The sequence below is a fragment of the Mastigoproctus giganteus genome, chromosome 6 (assembly GCF_048544385.1).
Source record: "Mastigoproctus giganteus isolate SK-2022 chromosome 6, ASM4854438v1, whole genome shotgun sequence".
Classification (NCBI taxonomy): Eukaryota; Metazoa; Arthropoda; class Arachnida; order Uropygi; family Thelyphonidae; genus Mastigoproctus; species Mastigoproctus giganteus.
This window is the reverse complement of record NC_143580.1, coordinates 152,599,749-152,622,498: the sequence shown is the minus strand read 5'-3', so window position 1 is coordinate 152,622,498 and position 22,750 is coordinate 152,599,749. Positions and strand designations below refer to the sequence as shown.

Here is a 22,750-nt window from a genome sequence, read left to right as displayed (position 1 = left end):
TAGTGGTCAGTAGTTACCAATTTCACTCTTAGAACTGCTAGAGGGTAAGATAGGTATACTGAATGTCAGGATGATGTTGCATGTGAGAATACAGTCTCCACCTTTCCTGATCGTGATCCATTTGGCTTGTACAACTTTTAGGTTTTTCAGTTCCTGGACCAGTTCAGGAGTAATTGCAGAGTGGGATCTAATTAATGTTCTATTACATTAATCAGATCCCACTCTGCAATTACGCCCTTGGAGATGTTTAATGTTGCATGTGGGATAACCTGTACAGCAGTCCTCCAAATGTTGTTAGTTTCAGCAAATCTCAGAATGTGTAAACCTCGCAGTTTCAACCAATAGGTCACCAGATCTGAGCCTTCTCACCATTTTGGGTGATCCGACCAAATTTTCTAAACACTTCTGTATATGAAATGGAGATAGAGTGCTCATAGATTTCTCTGAGAAAGAATGTAAGATAAGGAATGATGGACATTCCTGTTGTCCTTATGCAGTCTTTTTTGACTTTGTTGTGTCATAGTCAATTTCATCTAGCATTGCTGATAGTGCTAGATGAGCAACTAGGCTGCACAAGTGCAGGATAGTCATCATAATCTGTGGTCAGTTCCTTTCTGCCCCACAGGGAGGCAGGAGCAGTGCTGCTAGGAGGCTAAGTGGTTAGAAGAGTTAGTTGGTTAGTAAAGAAATTAATATATGTAATAAAAAAGAAAGGTGAATTTCCTTTCTCTGTTCTAACTTGCGACTTTCCAAGTGTAGAACTTGGAAAGTTCTACACTTGGAAAGTCGCGATATAACTTAAAAAGAACTGAGAAAGATTGCTAGATAATTCACACTGGAAATGCTTGACCTTGAATTGCTTGGCACCCAGGACCATGAAATGAGGAAATACAATCTCAATTCCAAATAAAAAATTATTATTGAAATCCTCGAATCACGCATATACTAAAATCAACTGGACCTTTCAATCATTGCTTATGCTGATGATTTGAATATATGGTCCATTTCTCATTCTTTTGATAAAGCAATCTTCAATGAAAAGGATTAACAACTGTTTGAAAATAAAATTCAGTTGTAAAATTCAATGTCCCATCACATAATGATCTTGGTGTTTTCTTTGATTCATAGTTTACATTTAAATATCGCCTGCAGAATTCCAAAATTAAAGCATTAAAGACTGAGACTATTCAAACAAAGTTTACTTTATGTCTCAGGTCAAAGGGTTATTGTCAAGTACATTAACTCATTTATTCTTCCTGTGATGATGTATGAATCAGTCATTTGGTATGCTGCTGCATACATATGCCAACTTAAAATTAATATTTTCTATTGAATCTGAAATCTTAAAATGGGCCATTGCTAATGCAGAATATGAATTGTACTAATTATAGTCTACCCCAATGTACAATACACTTGTAATCTAAATTATATACCCATGTTAAAACATTTGCAGATGGCGTAAAAATGGTTGAGAAAATGATTAACTTCATTCTTCCAATGCAATTAATATTGTCTTCCACTTATTGGAATACAAGTTCTGATTTTTGGCAGAACTTGTATTCCAATTACGTGGAAGACCGATTAAAACCTATGATTCTGACTTCATTCTAGAATTAAGCTGCTTTGTTGAGTTTTCCTAACAATGTGTAGTAATAAATAAATTTATAAACAAGAATAAAGGTGATCCTACACTATGTCATTATGACACCAAAGAAATACTAAATGAAATTCTCTCTCTTCCAGCTATTTAACTAGTTCTGCTACATGTCTGTTTATATGAATGGGTTGTTACATTCTAATTTTACTCAATGTAGAAAACTCTCATTATAATGCTCGTTCTTTTAATGCTCTTTTCTTCTGGTCCCATGGTTAATTCTATGAAGTGCCATGCATTTTTTAATGGCTCTATAATGCTTTCACTTGTATCACTGTTTTTTTTTTTTAAAGTCCGAAGAAGAAATAAACCTGAATATAAGCTTCCTTCCTCTTGCTTTTTTTGGCTTCAGGAATAGAATAATATAGAGACTAAATTCTAGAAATTTTTAACTGTGCGATTTGTTTACTTCACAGAAATCATTCATCAGTGCAGGTGACATTTAATTCAGATTTAACTTGAACTTTAGTGTTATAGGTCAAGCAGCACCAGGGGTTTTCCCCAAAAGCACATTGTGTACTTTGTGTTGCAGTATAAATTCTGTCAAGGCCAGATAGCATGTGTTATTTCATGTGGTCTGCATAGTGCTGTGTTGGGGTATGTTAGTCTGTTGTTCATCTGGCCTCTTAATCATGCCTTGGAAAACCAAGGTTTCCCTCCATTGCCCATTCACTTCCACGAGAAGATGGACCAGGAAGTAGGATAAGGTCTCTGGCTTGGGAGAACCCTGGCATCACCTGAGCTTACTACCCCCCCCCCCAAGTAGAAATTTTTATTGTTAGAGAGTACGATAGATAGTATGGAGTAGGTGAAGGCAAAGAAAGTGGATGATAGGAAGGCTTCCACCAAGAATTTGGAAGTTAAAGGGATAGAGGGTACCCCTGTGAAGGGTGGCTCCTCCACGGGAGTGGGAGGTGGGGAAGGGGTTGGGAAACTCGCTGGGTGTTTGGGGATTAAAATCATAGGGCCAGAGTGCCCTATATGAGAGAAATGGTCACCATCAGGCAATTCCAGGTTAAAGTATCTCACACTGGCCAGACCAGCTGCAGCTAGTGTCAGCATCCCATCTGGAGGGGTCAGCATGGCCTCAGCACAGGCAGTGAGGGAACGTTCACCCAAACTAGATGTTTCCCCATTGCCTGTGCTGACATTGGGTTGTTCTCCCACTGATTAGCTGTTGAAAACTGCAATCATGTTTGGGGGAAGGGTTATCAACAAGACAAGCACACAACACACTTCAGTCACACGCCTATCATTATACGAGTACATAGGAAGTTTTAAATATTTTTTTCTTTTGATATACACATACATACATATATTCAGGTGTGCTGCAAAGAAGACAAAGCACATTTTTACTCTAACATTTGTTCTGTATTGCTCAACAACTGTCTTGCACACTGATAGGATCACAGCATCCTGAATATGAATAGTGCACAGTTTCTATTATTTTTTTTTAATTATTACAGATCACAAGTGCTCATTTGGCCATCACGCAGTTTATACAAATGGACAAAACATTCATTCATACCACAGTTATGCACTTTAATCTACAAAGGAGTATCTAAAGAATTTATTTATTTATTATAATTTTTTTATTATATACACATATCCAGAGTGCAACAGTTAAAACAGATAATTATGAAATTCCCATGTACTCTCTCACTTACATAACACTTATTCAGTCATTGCAGCACTATGAATATAACCTTTTTTTTTTTTTTTTTTTTTTCCCCTTTCAGGTTAAGAACACCATTTACTGTTATACATAGGGATCCCAGAGAGCTGGGGAGTCCTTGCCTGTGCAAATGCCCTACACATATGCTTGCTATACAATCATACCTGGCAAGTCATAGGCACCAGGGAAAAACTGGAAACTAGGAGAAGAAAGCAGTGGTGGGTGAGGGGTTGAGGAAGAATAATGTTGAATTTAAAAAAAAAACCTGAGGAGATGATGCATTTGCATGCTCTCCTTAGCATTTTTTATTTTAACATTATTCATCCCCTTTCCTTGCTGGTACAGAAATATTAATTTGTAAAAAGATAATGATGAAATTTATTGATGCCACATTGAACACACACACACACACACACACACACACACACACACACACACACACACACACACACACACACACACACACACACACACACACACACATGTGTCTGTAACTACCAAAATATTATTGAAAAATGAATGCCTCCCATTTGTAATGCTATTTTGGGACAGTCACTTCAAAACCAAGCATTATAACAGAAATTTACTATATTACAATAATTTATAGTGTGTGAGGTCATATTGTATTATGTTAATTTTATGTTTGTTTGTTCGTATTGTTATGTATGTATTGTCAACATTTTCTGATTGTGACTTCTTTCATAAATTCCTCTAGCATTCTGCTGTCCAAGCTAGGTCCATAATCATGATTTATATGTAAATGAATCACCCTGCTTTCATATACACCCACTGATTGTGACCAATAAACTATTTGATGGAAGTATATCTTTTATTTCTCTAGGAAATCCTGTCACACCTTTTACATACCAATCTTGATAAAAGTAAATAGATTGCCATATATATTTCATGCAGAATTCATTTTTCCTGGTTTTGACAACTCTTTTTAACCAGGTTATTATGTGTGTATATTTATCTTCTCCCATCACCTGGACTCATTCACACGGTACATTTGTAGCTGAGGTAAGTAAACAACAGTTAATAGTATATATTTATTTCGTGATTTTTGCAAATTATACTTACAAAACTCATTTATTTTGGATACTTGGGATGGATCATTAGGATTAGCGCCAAAGGTAAATGCAGGCCATAAGCAACCTGTGTATTATGCCCTATAAATTGGTCTTTTTGTAGGATTAAAAACCAGGGAGAAACCTGAACTCCTGCTTGAAACTATACTCTTGATAACTGTATCAAGTTTTTACAAATTTCTTCCTGATATTGGTAGGATTAAAACCTAGATATTTCTGAATGGGTGGTAAAATGTATGAGCAGCTCCACCACAACCCAGAGAACCACAATTCTACTATATCATAATATAAGAAATTTAATACTGATTCTATTCTCAAAGACATTTATGAGATTTTTAAAAAGTGGCAATGACTATCGGATAATTTTAAAATGAAAGAAATAAAAAAAATATACAGTATTTGTAAACAAAAGAAAAAAATAAATAAATAAAATACATACGCAGGATGTTTCAATTAAAAGGCACCAGGTTCCATCTCACTTATTTTTGGGTTTAGACTATTTGTTGTCTGAAAAATTTTTTGTTATATTTGTATTAAAATTTTTGAACTTGATGTTAAAACTGGATTAGGTATTACCATATATTAGATTATTATTAAATTTTTATTATTATTATTTATATTTATTATTAGATTTTATGACATCTAAATTAAAATTCTGCCTAATCAACTGCATTTTTCTCAATGTGAAAGTTGTTTTCCATTTTCAATTTAGTCTAAAAATGTCATTGTGGTACTTCTGAAATGAACATAATCTAATTTTATTTGAAGAAAAAAACAAGACAAACACAATGGTTGTATGTGATGTTCACTCTTGAGCAGCACAACACATTTGGTAGCTTGTATTGCATCTCTGCATGCTACAACTGTTTGTTATTACGATTAATCATTATTTTTTATATATTATATTTTCGTATATTAAACAATATTTTTTTTACTTCAAATAAAATGGTTTAAGCTTGTTTAACAAAGGCATCAATGAAGTAAATTTTAATATAGAAATTGTAAAATCTAAACAGTAATACTTAGCCCAATTGTAACATCAAATTTAGAAATTTCAGCCTAAATATAACAAAATAGGTCTAAACAACAAATAGCCTAAACCTAAAAATATGTGTGATAGACCTCAATGCCGTTTAACTGAAACACCCTGTATATAGAATACATTATATATATGAAATGCCTAATATAGAAGTTAGTTTAAACAAGAAGTGATAGTTGATAGATAAAAATAAGAATGATATGACAGATGCACCTGAATGCACAAAGCAGTAAAGAATGCAAAAGTATATATGTGCATGTGGGAATTAATGGGTCTAATAATAGTGCAAGGATGGAAGTGAAATTTACAAAAAATGCCAAAAACTAATAACTGAAAAATAGTAGAAATCGGAAAAGATGTAGTAGCAAAAAAGAAAGAAAGAATGTGAATATCCAATATGTTATAATGAATTAAGAGAATTAAAGGCTGAATTGAAAATCCAATTAAAGAGGAGGGAGCTGTAAAGTAAAATAATTAATACAAAGTAATTAAACCAACAAAAGGAGAACTAGCCAGCATGAGAAATGGGTGGGAAAATTTAGCTAAGTCAAAAAAAAGGGGGAAGCAAATATGCAAAAATCTGATGTTAGCTAAAGTGAATATTGATACATGGTCAGGTATTTCATCAGGAGACTAAGCCTGACCCAGTATCAAGAATTGTGTTTCTATACTTGTCCATATAAGTGGAAGAGAAGCAAATTAAAGAATAAAACTAGGTGGGATAAAGCAGCATTACTCTTTCAGAATATAGACAAGGTATTCCCAATGCATTGTCAGTAATATAAAAATAAGGTAATACAAGGATAAAGCTAAAATAAAATATAAATAAGTGTTTTCAGAGTAAAAAAAAAAAAAAAAAAAAAATTAGAATTTTATGTAGATTTTATGCAATTTCGGAAAAAATATTTGTTTGAATTTGGTGGAAAAGTAGATAAATTTGATGATTCAATTTAGAACAAGCAAATGGTATAGGGCAAGGTATTAGGTGCCTCCGTAGCCAGGTGGGCAGGAGCAGCAGTGCGTAGCACACGCTTCTTGATTAGACCAGGGTTCAAGCCCGTGATCACCAAATACGGAGGATGTGGAAAGGTCAGGGAATGACCACCGCATATCCCTGGAGCAATATGGCTTTAGTAGCTAATGCTCCTAAAAAAAAAAACCAAATAAACAACAATAAATAATAAACAGCAAGGTATTAAAAATTGAGGATGGAGAAGGGATAAAGCAGTAATTAATCAGAGACGAAAATAGCGATACAATGAGGATAGCTGGAACGTCCATATCACCCTTGTATTGCACTAATAGCTTTACGAACGGGAAAAAGGTAGAAGTAGAGAGTAAAAAGTATAGAAAAGGATACAGGTCTAAAATGAGCCGAAACAGAAACCAAAAGTATAATGAGAAAATAGAGAATAAAAACTATACCTGGAATTTTCAAGTAATGCATAGCAGAAGGAAGAAGGCAGGAAAATATAGCGAACATATTCAGTTGAGTTGATAAATGTATCTTAGATTACATATATATATATATATATATATATATATATATATATATGTATATATATATATATATATGTGTATATATATATATATATACTAGATTTCCAGTGAACTGCTCTCACCTTGGCACTTTTGATAGGTTTGTTCATTCTGCAGGCTTTCTTAATGTCCATTTCTGTAGTATTAACACATCCAGGCTGAAAAGAGTCATAAGTTGCATGTAGTTAAATTAACTGTTACATAAATTTTAAGTTGCAAATGTGTTTGATATTCTTGTAACTACACAAATATGCAGTTATTTCACTCAGTTCATCTGCCCACAAAAATACCTTCAATGCATCACTATCAGCTACTAGTTTTGTAGTTTTACTCTTATATTACAAATATTAATATATTAAAACTCCACAAATCCAAAGCTTTTTGAAAATTTTAAATTAAAAAAATAATCCCAATCAATTTATGAACTACTCTGAAAGTCACAGGCAACATCATTTTTGACAGCTGTAAATTATACACAACTACAAGAATCTTAGCCACAACTCTTCTGAAACAGCATGTTTTCCAATGTCAGTCAAACTCATGATTAACCACAATATTTCTTTGTGCATTCCTGCAGATGGAATGCATGAAGTGATACTGTCTTAAAATTTACAAAACCAAATCCAAATTTACATAACCAGATACTATATTGAACACACTTTTTAAGCATGAGACTCGCTAATTAATACAGGAATGCTATGAAACAGGCTATGAAACAATGACTATTAATCACATTATGAACAAGAGGCAATCTCCAGATAGCTGTTTCAGAAATTTTTGTCGCCTCATCAGTGAAAAGTTAGGTGAAAATGGAAAGATAAAAATGAAGACAATCTTAAATGTCTTTTAATCCAACCTGAGCACAACCATTTGATTTAAGATAAACCAGAAACTACCAATATAAGAGAAGGTTTAATAGTGCTCCTGTAATAATTATACACACATTATACACTCTTCTTTAAGGCTGCTGAATCTAAATAAAATAGCAAACAAACTTTTAAAAATATAAAGTACAAATACAAAATGATCAATAAAATTAAAATACTATTTACCACAGAACACGTATAACTAAAAATTTTAAAAGTTAAAACTGACTGTAAATAAACATTCAGTAACTCATCTAGACACAGTAATGTATGATGTCACCTGTTTAGCTGCAGTCAATCTGAATTAGTGCATTCTGAATATTTCATTACAAGATGTTTTATACAGGGTGTCTCAAAAATATTGGTACAAACATTTAGGGGAGGTAGGCAACATCTAAAGGAATGTGGATCGCATAGGAACCCATAACCAGAAACGTCACGGGAAAGTAGCAGCAGAGGCACAAGAAGCAGAAATGACACAAGACAGTAATTAGTGGCAAACATTTATTTGACATAATATTAACAATGGAGTACAAGATGGATGCATTTTATGATGTTAAAACAGATGCTTGAAGGTTCCACCATGAGACACGATGCATGCATGACACTGACGCAGCATGGATTGCCGGACACGGTCGAACACACCTGGAGTTTCTTTGACAGTAGCAGCAGCGCAGACGAGTCTCGCATGAGATCCATTTCCGTCTCCACAGGCGATTCATACACGATAGATTTGAGGGCCCACACAGAAAGAAATCAAGGCTTGATAAATCAGGTGAGCGTGGGGGCCAGGCAACTGGTCTACCATGGCCAATCCATCGACGCTCAAAACGCCTGTTCAAATGGTCACGAACACACCTTCATTAATAATGGGCAGGCGCCCCGTCATGTTGAAACCAAATGTTGCGTCTCACATTTGCTGGAACATCGTCAAGTAACCCTGGTAGAACTTGTTCAAGAAAGATCCGATATTTAGTGGAGTTCATGCGGGATGGTAACAGGTATGGGCCAACTAAGCAGTCACCGACCATACCTACCCACACATTTATTGCGAAGAGATGTCGTGCCGCATGGGGGTGCACACCATGTGGGCCCTCTGCTAATCCATACACTAGGTGCATGTCTGCCAGCTCACAGTTCGTATATCGATGCATGCTCTTCGTGCGGCGACTACTGCTTGAATGAGTAAACCAGAAATTTTCCCTCTCGCAAACTGATGAACAGCGCCATGTACCGACTTATGGTGACGTTTCCGGTTATGGGTTCCTATGCGATTCACATTTCTTTAGATGTTACCTACCTCCCCTAAAAGTTTGTACCAATATTTTTGAGACACCCTGTATGTCTGGTTGCATATAAAGCCAATAAGTTTTAACTGAAATTTTATCATATTTTTGATTAGTTAGTGTATTAATTTGTGTTTAGAAATAGATTAAATAGGCTTAGTGAGATTCATTAGCTTATTTTTTTAAATTTAGCTAGTGATTTTATAAGTTACAACTGGCTACTCCAACCACTATTGTATCAGTGTTTTTGGTGGGAATATTGTAGCATAACCAGTATCTCAGAAGAATAGTAAGGTTTAAATTGTAATATATATAAGTATTTTGAAGGGTTTAATCACCTTTTGGGAATATATCTGTTGTATTTTTTGATTAGTTAATGTATTAATTTGGGTTCGAGCCCGTACCCGCCAAATACGGAGGATGCGGTAGGTCAGGGAATGACCAGCGCATATTCCCAGCCCAGATAAAGGGTGAGGGTTGGCGTCAGGAAGGGCATCCGGCCGTAAAAATTGCATGCCAAAACAATAAAAAAACACTGACCCCATATAATAATGGGAAAAAGGTGAGGACAAAAAAAAATTAATTTGTGTTTTTACATATAGATTAAATAGGCTTAGCAGCATTCGTTAGCATATGTTTTTAAATTTAGCTAGTGACTTTGTAAGTTACAACTTGCTATTCTTACCACTATCATATTGGTGTTTTGGCTGGAATATCATAGTGTAACCAGTAGCATAGAAGAATAGTTGGGTTTTGATTGTAATAAATAAGTATTTTGAAGGTTTTAATCACTTTTTGGGCATATGTCATTGGTATTTTCTAAGGATATAAGTAATTTAGAATTGTGATCAGTACGGTATAGTGTAACTTGATAATGTATATCTCAAAATTGATAGCTAAGGCATAACGTAAAACTATATAGCGGAATACGTATTACTGCATTAGCTTAGTATAGTTATAGTCAAGTATAGTATAATAAATTATTTAATTAAATTTATTAACCTTATTGATTTTCATTGTTAATTAATTAAATCGTATTTAAACAGAAATCATTCCCCAGACTAGAGCAGCAAAGCAACGTGCACAAAGTAGTGGGAGTGCTGTGGCTCTGGATAGAACCAAAGGGGGCAATTCTCCAATGTATCACAGCCTAAAGAAAAGTGCAACTTGTTAAATGTTTGCAGAACTTTCTGAGAAGGGCCATGGTGTTGCCAAAGAGGATGTCTTGTTTAGTTGGCTAAGCATTGTTATGGGCCTTTATGAGAGCTTGAAGGACAGGATAGATGCCCTCAAAGGACTTACATTAGGGGACCCATCAAGCTCTCAGTTGCACACATCAATGCCAGAGATCGCACCTAATCATCAGGCAACACAATGGTAACCTTCAGGGCAGGACACGCTGATCCCACAGGAGCTAGTTATTGTCGATGACTCTATTGTCAGGGACACAGGAAAAATATTGTGTAAAAAGGATAGGTTGAATAGAACCAGGGTATGTCTGCCAGGTGCAAAGGTTGATGACGTTGTAGAGCAGATATCATCTTTTAAGGGCACAAAAGATGATACTGTTGTACATGTTGGCATGTACAACAGTATCATCTTTTCTCCTACCCTTACAACATATAGTATCATCAGTATCATCTTTTCTTAGCTGTGACATTACGTGAAGGTGATCCATAGTTGAGAATCCTGTCCTAAAGCCAGCTTGCTCTTTCGGTTGAGTCAGTAAGGATTTTGGACAACACTGACTCAACATTGCATCGTCTACCGCAGATCTCCTACGCTTAATTACATTAAGGGTAGGAGATCTGCAGACTTAATTAAAAAGTACAGTTCAATGTTGAAAAAAAGTCGCGAATTAGGGTGAAATCTGAGAGTGTCTGCAATTCTGCTGAGACATGATAGGAGGGAGTATATGATGAGAATGATGAGAGCCTTGTTAATCAATTCAACCCTTAAGAGATTGTGCAAGGCTCATGAGGTAGAATTTTTCTCAGCGTAGTCTGTGCTTGTAAAACAGGAGAGACTGTTTCTACAATGATGGAATACACTTAAATAGAAAGTGTGCAAGAATATTTGCTGATGCTATCAAGGTTGTGTTAAGTGGGTCGGAAAACTGCTAGCAGAGGTGAAAGTGATTTTTCACTGCTTCTATTAGAATGAGCAGCAGCATAAAAAGCGAGATACTAGAGATTTCAAGGGGTGCTGGGAGTCATCATGGAACAAGCAAATACATGGGTTGTGTTAGGGTAACTAAGAGTAAGAATAGGTGTATGTATATTTGCATGTACACCAATGCTAGAAGTATAGTAAATAAATTTGATGAATTTGAAGTGCTGGTCAAGACATCAGAGGCAGATATTGTTTGGATATCAGAGCCATGGTCTCACACAGATATAAGCAGTGCAGAATTGGAATTTAGGGAGTAGAATGTGTACAGAAGGGATAGACAGGACAGGAAGGGAGGAGGGGTTATGCTGTTAGTTAGGAAACACATAAAATCTAACGAAATGCATTCAATTGACATTGGTGGACGATGCAATGTTGAGTCAGTGTTGTCCAAAATCCTTACTGACTCAACCGAAAGAGCAAGCTGGCTTTAGGACAGGATTCTCAACTATGGATCACCTTCACGTAATGTCACAGCTAATGGAGAAAGCAAATGAATATAAAACACCATTATGCCTGGCATTTGTGGATTATGAAAAGGCATTTGACTCCATATGGCACAAGGCAATGTTTCGGGCACTGGAAAGACAAGGCATAGATACCCCATATATTATGATTTTGAAGAAAATATATGAGAATGCTACCTCCTTTATTAGACTAGACAAAGACACAAATTTAAAATTGAGAAAGGAGTTTGATAAGGAGACACAATATCTCCAAAGTTGTTTACTGCTGCCCTTGAGGAAGCTTTCAGAAGATTAGACTGGTCGCAGAAAGGAGTCAATGTGAATGGAGAGTACCTAAACCATTTACAATTTGCAGATGACATTGTAGTCATAAGCCACGATCCCAAAGGATTAGAGGAAAATCTTAATCAGTTATGCAGAGTCAGTAAGGATTTTGGACTAAAGATGAATATGGCTAAAACAAAAGTAATAATGAACAAGTATGCTACAGAAAGGGATATAATGATTGAAGGAGCAGAAATTGAAAAGGTGGAGTCATATACTTATCTGGGACAAGTCATTAGCTGTAATAATGATAAATGGCTGGAAGTCAAGAGAAGAATAAATTTTGGATGGATAGCATTCAGGAAATATAGTCACATACTGAGGAGCAATATTCCAATTTGTCTGAAACGTAAAATAATGAACCAATGTATACTCCCCACCATGACTTATGGAAGTGAAACTTGGGCACTCACCAAAAGAATGGAAGAGAAGTTGAGAACTACACAGCGAAGAATGGAATGAATTATATTGGAAATCAGACTGTTAGATAAGAAGAGAAACACATGGATTAGGCAGCAAGCTCAAGTAAAGGGCATTCTTATAAAAACTAAAGAACTAAAATGGTCTCTTGGGCAGGACACATAGCTTGAAGACATGATGACAGATGGACTAAGAAAATAACAGAATGGTACCCAAGAGGAGCTAAGAGAAACCCTGGAAGACAACAACGGCAATGGACAGATGAAATTCATGAGTTTGTGGGTAGTAACTGGATGGCCATTGCACAAAACAGAGGGAACTGGAAAGTTGCTGAGAGGCCTTCATCGTGCAGTGGATTGAAAATGATGATGCCAGATCATTGCAAGGCTGTAATTGCAGCTCGAGGAGAAACAACAAAATATTGAGGACTTATTTTGCTGATTTACAGTACATAACACTATTATGTTAACTTGTCATTTCAGTTTGTACACGTAAATGCAATAAAATGAATGTTTGGTTGTCATGATTGCCATTTGCATGATTTCTCATATTTCAATTAATTATGCATTTTACCCTTTCAGAAGATATTTATGGCAATTAGGTATATCAGATGGAGTGTCTTTATTGGATTTTATTCATAGAGATATATATTCCATCTAACAAATGCATTTTGACCATTTCTGCAACCCACAAAGCAACGCAAAACACACTACTTGCAAAGTTCACAAGTGATGCAGTTTTTTTGTCTGTCACTGTATATATCTAGTATAATAATATTGACTTATTTCTTTATATATGTATTAATTTTTTTTTACCCTTATTTTCTCTCTTCTATCACAAATTTTCTTTACTTCCTTCTCTTATCTCTATTACTTTTGTTTACTTACTTATCATATATATAAACATTTACAAGTATAGCACTCTAGAGTATGTATATATTTAGTATCAAAGTCATTGGTGATTCCTCTCTAGTTCTAACTCTCTCTCTCTCTCTCTCTCTCTCTCTCTCTCTCTCTCTCTCTCTCTCTCAAGGATAACTCAGAAATGTTTTTTTTTGGCTGGTGCAACAAAAGCCTCAGGCTTCTAATTCACCAATGGCTAATAATAATAATAATATTACAAAGTTCAGAAATTTTGAAAAGGATATGAAGCTGTTCCAAATACTGTCATAATGTCTGTGTAGAAAGAAGGATGGAGGGAGTGAGGCTGTGGAACCGGAATTGTTGAGGGTCTCATAGTTGCCTTCTTGAAAATAGGGTTCAACCATAACAAGTGCTTCCTATATAGTACTAATAATGAAACTACCAGTCATTCTCCAAAAACAGCTGGCAAAACTGGAATGCTGAGTACTCTAATTCAACAATGTGAAACCACATGTTTCATGGCGTGTATTACAGTTTCTGTACAATTCAGTTTGAATTATTAACCCCCCCCCAGTACTCTCCATATCTGGCTCTGCCTTCTTATTCTCCAAAATTAAGAGATGCCTACATGGAAAACATTTCCTCTCAGATGATGCCACTATGAAATATTTTCTTGGAAATGTCACACCCAAAATCTTTCATCTGAGAGAAATAGCATATAATTGAGATTTGTCTCCTTAACAAATCCATTTTCCTCTTCACAAAACGATCTACACAATGAACTTCAATACCTTACTGATAAATTCATAGCCAGGAGCTATCCCCCTCAACTCATCCAACACACAATATCCACCGTTAAAAACAGTATTAATAATCCCACCAGACACAGTCACAAGACAAATACTCGCATAGTTCTCCCTTACCATAGTGAACTCGCAGCACAATTCCGACATACATTCAAAGATACTGACATCTCCCTCACCTTCTCCACTTACAATAAACTAGGTTCCCTATTTAATTCTTACAAAGATACACACAAATATCCCATCAATGATCTCAATAACGAATATGTCTTAATATATCTCATAAAATGTCAACCGAACTGCGACACCTGTTACATCGGCAGCACTACCACCAAATTCAGTTCCTTCACAACTTCCAATACCCGCACATACTACCACTTCAACAGTTTCAAGACAAGTCAATCCTGCACTGAGTTAACAACCCATGCTCAAACCCACAACCACACCCCCCCCTTGTTGACTCCGCCATCACTATCATTAAACTTAGATCGAGCTACAGAATTCTTCAATATGAAGCCCTCACCATTGAATGGTACTGACACCATTCTGATCTCAACATTATTAACGCTAAACTTCCCTTCAACCTTTCACCGGCTTGGAACCTCTCGCGGCTAAAGTTCCCACGTGTCAAAAAGAGCATCATGGGAGTTTAGATAACTTCAAATACAACACGCGCGCTCACTTTTCTTCCATTTGCCAACTGATGGTGGTTTACTCACGAAAGTCCTTCGTAACGACTATTGGCACCACCGGTCTTCTCTCTTTTTTCATTTACGTTTTTTAACTTCTTTATGACAACCAAGGATTGGAGATCTGCATTTCTACTTCCTTGCGCTCATTTTAAAATCTGTTTAAAATATTTTCACCCCATTTCCCACCTTAGTTCTTTTTAATGCTTCTTCCAACCTAAATTTAACCACCATCTACCAAAAAATATTTTATTGCAGATTTATATAAGGTGAGTACCGTTTTCTAAACATTTGCTATTCATTTTTTAGTCAAATCCATTTTGAAAAGGATCTGTTAGGGAGAAAAGGTGAGGAGTTTCACTGACAACTTCACAATGCTGCAGCAATGGGTGTGAAGTTGTCAGGGAAACTGACAACTTCATACCCATTGCTGCAGAGGGTAACTGTGAAACCCATGTTAATGCAATGCACTGCATACAACACTTTAACTGCAGTTGTACAGACAACAAGATCAGAGGGTTTCATTAAAATATAGAGCCGTAGACTTGTATATGAGGTTGCACCCAGAAGTTAGTTTTTGAAATCTTGAGAAGCTCTGAATTTTGCCACATGATAAAGTCCTATCCTTCAGCATTTGGCTGTTCATATTCGTTATCTGAGCTCATTTATGCATGTGTCACTTGTAAATAATATTTCTATCCTCAGTACCTCTTTCAATTTTCTTTTACAGTTCTAAAAAGGGTAACAAATCCCTCCCATCTAATTATTGTCCCATTGAACTTATTTCTACTCTTTCTAAAGTAATGGAAAAATCCATTTACCACCAACTCCTAAACTAAATAGAAATCTTCCATCTGATCAGTGATTGCCAGTAGGATTCCATTAGTGACAATCCATTGGCTTATATTACCCATCTATGGACAAATTCAATGGAAAAGTTTGGTGCAACTGAAGCAGGTGCACTTAATATTTCAAAGACTTTTGATTGTGAAATCAAATTTTTTGACGTAAATCTCAAATGTTTGACATAAACATTTTCTAAATAAGCTTTGATCTTATGGTTGAAAACTGTTTTTTGTAACTGGGTATCCAGTTTTCTCTCTGACTGTTTACTATAAGTGATAGAATGATAGTAAATGGCTCTCTGTCTTCTAACTTCTCCACTAATGCTAGTGTTATTATTATTATTAGCCATATGGTGTAAGCAAGTCCTGAGGCTTATGCTGCACCAGACAAAAAAATTTTCTGAATTACCCTGAGAGAGAGAGAGAGAGAGAGAGAGAGAGAGAGAGAGAGAGAGAGAGAGAGAGAGAAGTGGAAGGGAAGGGAATCATCAAGAGAGAGAGAAGAATGATGATATCCAGCTAAGCAACCTGGGTGTTCCAAGCCCATACTCACCAGATGTGAGCCCCTGGGGTTCCCAAGTTCAGTTGTTTCTACCCACTCTTTTCCTCTTGTAATATTAATGACTTTCCACTGAATTCCACCTTCCAGTTTGACAAACCTTTCCTTCACAAACAGCTTCAACTTGTGAAATATCCACCTACCAATTCATTAAATGCTGATCTTGAGATAATTCTCCAGTGGGGCAAAAATAACTTAGTTAATTTCAATCCTTCTAAAACTCAGTCCTGTCTTATATTTCGCAAAAAGGATTCTTCTGCTCCTATGCTTATCTTTGATGACACTCAGATTTCCAGACAAGATCACATATCTCTTGGCATAAGCACATTACAAATATTGCTTCCTCTGCATCTAAAAAAATGGGTTTTCTCTTTCGCTCTAATCTTTACTTTTCTGCTAAACAGCTACTCATCATTCTGTATAAATCTCAAATCTGTCCTAGTATAAATCTCAAATCTGCCCTACCATGGAATGTTGTTCCTATATCTGGGGTGATGAAATATCATAGAAATATCATAACCTCTCTCAGATATTTCTAGACTGCATTCAGAAAAAGGCAGTTAGGTTAATTAATGTCCCATCTCTTACAACGTCACTTCACTCTCTGTCTCATAGATGTTCTGTTCCTGCTGCATGCAGTTTCTATAGGTACTTCCATGGGCACTGTTCTTCTGAATTGGCGTCTCTCTCTCTCTCTCTAACCAGTCCAAACACAAGCAGCAACCAGTCAGCTTCCTTTTACTGTCCATCTTCAAATTCACAGAACCAACTTTTCTTCTTCCTCATTTATTTGTTCAATTTCCATTTCCCGGAGCAACCTCCTTTCATACATATTTCCTAAAAATTAACACAAAATACAATCTGCAAAAATTCGAGTCTAATGTCAACAAATATCTTCTTTCATCTTCTCAACTTTCAACCCATGCATGGTACTAAGTATTATAGGTTTTAATAGCTTTTGTGTTTTCAAAAAAAAATAATAATAATAAAATAAAACAAATAACTGTTCCAATTGAGAAGTATATTTCTATTTATTTAAAATGTAAACTGTACACTTAAATAAATAGCAACATACTTATCCATTGGAGCACTGCTTTTTATTTAACTGATATTATTATTAACTTTCCATATCATCTGCCACCATTTGGAGGTGGAAGGATATCTTCACATGTTATAACCTTTTACCAACATTTTTTTCTAAATGATGGTGATACTTTCTGGTTTTTGTTTCAACTTACTACAGATCTTGTCCTTAAGAATTTTTAGTACATGGCTACTCCTGCCACATTAATTCTTATGATACTCTAATTTGTATTGGTTTTGTTATCTATTATACCTATACAAGTATATAATCACAGGCTAATTTTGTGTGCTAAAAAAAACCTGGAATAATTCAATGGCGTCAGGAGGGGCAAAGCTCTCTCAATGAGATCTGCTAACTACAATCTCAACTGAAGTGGCCATTAAAAATTATTCAAACCTTTGACTGGATATGAGCCTAGATGAGGAGTACTGGCTCGTATATATATGGCAGATTGGTATAATATCACAGAGGATACCACAATTAATGAGAGGTTAATTATTCGTTTCACATCTAATAGATATCATGTGAGTGACGAATTTTTTTTTTGGGTATTAGTTGGAGTGTACGAACATCCTCATCCAACAACTGGGCGCCTCCGTAGCCAGGTAGGAAGGAGCAGCAGTGCGTAGCACACGCTTCTTGATTAGACCGGGGTTCGAGCCCGTCACCACCAAATACAGAGAATGCGGAAAGCTCAGGGAATGACCACTGCATATCCCCGGAGCAATATGGCCTTAGTTGCTAATGCTCCTAAAAACCAAACAACAACTGTAATTCATCCATCCACTCGCAGAAAGATGGGTTGATTGGGTAAATACCTCTAAACCTAGGATTAATACTTCATTATCCTTAATGCTGTTTCTTTGAGTTTATTATTCTTATTTGTTTTAGACAAATTAATTATTAAAAGGGATGGCATCAAAAGAATTTCAATTCATTGTAAACAGTAAAGATCTTTTGAAAACCTTGTAATATGCTTATTACAAATATTTTATTACAACAGACATCCTCTAGATTGACTTTAATTATATTTTTTTAGAGTTTATAAAAGAAAATTAAGTTTTACATGAGAAAAAGTTTACTTCACTTTCTTCTTGTAATGAAGTATCTAAAAATAACACATACTTACTACAGGTCTATGAACATCCCAGAAAGCTCTCTCTTGACTGTCTAGGACTTTCCTTTCTAGTTTGTCACGTTTCTTATCAACCCTTCGTAGAAAAAACATTTTTCATACCAAAAATTTATATTTAAATCTAAATATTCATTACAATAAATCTAAAAAGTTACAACTCAAGTCCAGAGATTGTACCAACTCTCCATCATTAACAAGTAAACCTTTTTTGTCCTATACATTTATCTGCTTCTAAGGAATTCCTTGAGCAGCATGTTGCATTAGTAAACTGTGTTCTTTGAAGATAATAAAGCACTCAAAACCTACATCGCTATTATTACGTTTACTTCTGAATAGTAAATACAGTAAAATCTCGTTAATACAAACTCGGTTTATACAAAGTACTGTTTATATGAAGCAAATACCATTCCCCTGCAAAAGGATAGGCTTTTCTATGTAAATATATTAGTTTATTACAAAATTTTGTTAAAATGTATTACAAAGTTCTTTTTCATCCCATGAGAAATAAATATTGTCATTTTGTATGTTTAATACAAATCTTAGCAGAGCGATCCGATTATTGTCCCTGGCCACCTGGCTCTCTACTTCCCGAAGATGGCACTGACTTGTTAGAAATTAGTTTTGTGTAAACAAAAGCAGTTTATGGTAGCTACAATGCTAAGTGGACTCTGAAAAACATCTTTCTGAAGGATGAGTTATTAAATTACAAAAAGAATAAAAAGTTTTTCTAAGTTGTTTACATGCACTCCCTCACTCTCCATGTTAATAAGGTCAGTTGCAATTGTTACCCCAGTTCAAAGAGTCTTTTTGCTCTCATATACAGCAATCTATTTTTATTGCCATTTTATCTGAACTGTTGTCTTTTTCGGAACTTGTGTCTTTAAATTAATTTAAAATTTGTTTATATTAAATCTTATCTAGAAGTGTTATGGCAACAAAACGTAGATGGACAGAATTAAGCCTGGAAATTAAACTAAAAATTATACAAGAGGCTGATAGGATGGAAAGAAGCAAAATGGACATTGCAAAGGAATATAACATCCCTTTACCTACTTTATCTACAATACTGAAAAACTGAAAAAGACTTGAAGAAATGCATGACACTGGAGCAGCAATGAAAAACAGGAAACGAATTTGTGGGGTAAAACACAAGGAGCTTGAAACAAAACTTTGAGTGGTAACAACAAATGTGTGCATTTAATTTGCCAATATCAGGTCCGATTTTGCAAGAAAAGGCAAATTATCTAGCTCAGCAACATGAGATTAGTGACTTCAAATGCAGTAGTGGCTGGCTCCAAACATTTAAAGACAGGAATAACTCAGTTTTGTGAAATGTTTGTGGTAAGTCTGGATTAGTCGACAAAGAAAAGGCTACAGACTGGCTGTGTTTTGTACGGTCCGTCCATCCTTAAAAAATATGAGGCAAAGGATATTTTTAATCTTGACGAGACAGGTTTATTTTATAATTTGCTGCCAAACAAAACATTTGCTGTTCAAGGAGAGTCTCGTCATGGTGGAAAATTTAGTAAACAAAAACTCACTGTTCTGTTAAGCTGCAATTCAGATGGCAGTACAAAACTATGCCCACTTGTGATTGGTAATTTTTCCAAGCCAAGATGTTTTAAAGCAGTTAACCAACTTCTCCGTGATTATGAGGCCAATAGAAGTGCTTGGCTAATGGTCAAAATATTTCAGTCTTGGTTATCAAAATTGGACAGAAGAATGGCTTCACAAAAAAGATTCTAGACCGGCACATTCTGCCGAGATACTTAAGTTGACAAATATACGGCTGTTGTTTTTACCCTCAAGAGAGCATATAGAGCCGCCTTATCAGGTGGCTCTATATGCTCTCTTGAGGTTATAAATAATGCTCTAGATCTGCAACATAGAAGGAGGGAATAATTTGCAGCCAAACTGGAATGTCTTGGATGCTATCTGTAATCTTGTTATTGCTTAGGAAAGTATTACATCATGTGTAATAATCAACTGTTTCAGAAAGAGTGACTTTGGAGAGAAAATCATCGAAAAACATGGTCCAGCAGACGAGTGTGATAGCAACAGCGAAGAATGATCGAAGGGTAATCACGAGTAATTACAGACCAGTTAGTTTAACTTCTGTTCTGGGTAAAATAATGGAGTCACTGGTTAAAGATGCATTGCAGGATCATCTAGACAAGACTGCAGCAATAATTCAGACACAGCATGGGTATGTTAAGGGAAAGTCTTGTCTGACAAATTTGATAGGATATTATGATGTGGTTACAAAGGAACTGGATGCAAAAAATAATTTTGATATCATATATTTGGATGTCAGGAAAGCTTTTGACACTGTTGCACATGGAAGACTATTATACAGATTGGAGTAGAATGGTATTAAGGGTAAGTTGATACAATGGATAAAAGGATGGTTGAGTGGGAGAAGACAGAGGGTGGTAATTAATGGGTGCTACTCTTCGTGGACTAATGTTATTAGTGGAGTCCCACAGGGTTTGGTTTTGGGTCCACTGTTGTTTTGTATATTTATCAATGATATTGATGAAGGTATATCAGACTTAGTGCCGAAGTTTGCAGTTGATACAAAGGTTGGCAGGGTTGTTAACGACAGTAATGGCAGTGTGCTACTGCAACAGGATCTAGATAATTTGGGCAGATGGGCTAAGAAGTGGCAACTGAAGTTTAACCTTGACAAATGCAAAGTACTGCATATGGGTAGAAGTAATCCCAGAGAAACATACCAACTGCGTGGTACTACACTTAAGGTGGTAGAAAATGAAAAAGACCTGGGAGTAATTGTGCAGTCAGATATGAAGTTTTCTGAGCAATGCAGACAGGCTACCAGAGCAGGTCATGGGGTTTTGTCAATGATATATAGGAATTTTGCTAGCAGGGAGAAGGAAGTAATTGTCCCTCTATATAAGGCAATGGTCAGGCCATGCCTTGAGTACTGCATACAGGTCTGGAGGCCTCATTTTAGGAAGGATGTAGATTTGCTTAAGCGTGTACAGAGAAGGGCAACAAGATTGGTGAGGGGAATGAAGAGATCCTCTTACCAAGAGAGGCTTAGGTTCTGCAAATTGCAGTGGCTGGAGACTAGGCACTTGTGCAGTGATCTTATTGAGATGTATAAGGCCTTGAATGGGTTGAGCACGCTGAATTCCTATGGGATCCTTCCACTTGTTCAGATTACGAACCTAAGGAGGCATAAATTCAAATTAAGAAAAGACAGATGTGCAGAAATTTGCCTTTAGCCAGCGGGTGGTTAATTGCTGGAACAAACTTCCATCTGTCATTGTGGAAGTTGATAGGTTAAATAAATTTAAGGAGGAACTGGACAGACATTTGGAGGAAATGGTGTGATTTTTTTTTTTTTTGGCTGATGCTGCATAAGCTCATACACTTGCTTTCTTGCATCACATGCCACTACTACTACTAATGGAGGAATTTGAAGGAGCATATGGATTTTGTTGGCGAATTTGAAGAGTGCGTGAAGGTGGATGATGAAGTTGCTACCACTGCAATGCCAACAACAGAAGAGCTGCTGGGTACCAAACAAAACGATGATGTTTTTGTTACTAGCGACAGTGAAGATGCGCGCGCACACACACACACACACACACACTGTCATCTAAAAAAGAAGTCCAAAATGTATTGAACATAATAGAGAATGTGTTGGCCTGCAGTAATGTGGATAAAGAAACAACTATTGCATTTGATAACATCTGTAGTTAAAAATGCATAAAGGACAAAAACTGTGCAAACAACATTGGATTATTTAAATTAGATTCATTTATTAAAAGGTTAATGGTTTGTATGTCTCCTTTTATATTAAGATAGTAACTCTTTTTACTGTGATACTAAAATACTGTATATATCAAAATATATATTGTACAATACTTTCATTTCTGTTAATATTGCTTTTCTCTTAATTTATCTTACAAATAAAAAAAAAATATTTAAAAAAATATGTTATTCCTATTACTGTATTGTTAGACAAGGCTTTTGTTTTTATTTTATTTTATTTTTATTATTTTATTTTATTAATTTATTTTTGATATTATTATTATTATTTATTATTATTCTTAGATATACAGTATGTACCAAAAAAAAAAAAAACCAGTAAAATTTTGACACTTTTGGGGGACTTCGTTACTACAAACTTCGTTATTACAAAACGTGAAAATTTAGGTCCCTTGAACTTTGTATTAACAAGATTCCACTGTATGTACATAATAGGGGGTCAAATGA

The 22,750-nt window shown here is 35.5% G+C and overlaps 1 protein-coding gene across 5 annotated transcripts in view; it reads right to left on the bottom strand.

Moving 5' to 3' along the window:
• Nucleotides 1-22,750, bottom strand: part of LOC150084661 (regulator of G protein signaling 7-like) — a 759,190-nt gene that overhangs the window by 371,697 nt on the left and 364,743 nt on the right. For 4 of the 5 annotated variants that reach the window (XR_016547071.1, XM_090375401.1, XM_090375403.1 and 1 more), the window contains exons 7-8: nucleotides 18,500-18,581; nucleotides 7,079-7,153 (exon numbers count right to left, since the gene is read on the bottom strand). Coding sequence is in view for 4 of the 5 variants with exons in the window: in XM_090375401.1 (XP_090231527.1) it covers nucleotides 7,079-7,153; nucleotides 18,500-18,581 (157 nt within the window). In the remaining variant the exon portion in view is untranslated. The remainder of the gene's footprint in view (nucleotides 1-7,078; nucleotides 7,154-18,499; nucleotides 18,582-22,750) is intronic. The other variant, XM_090375402.1, reaches the window with a different exon arrangement.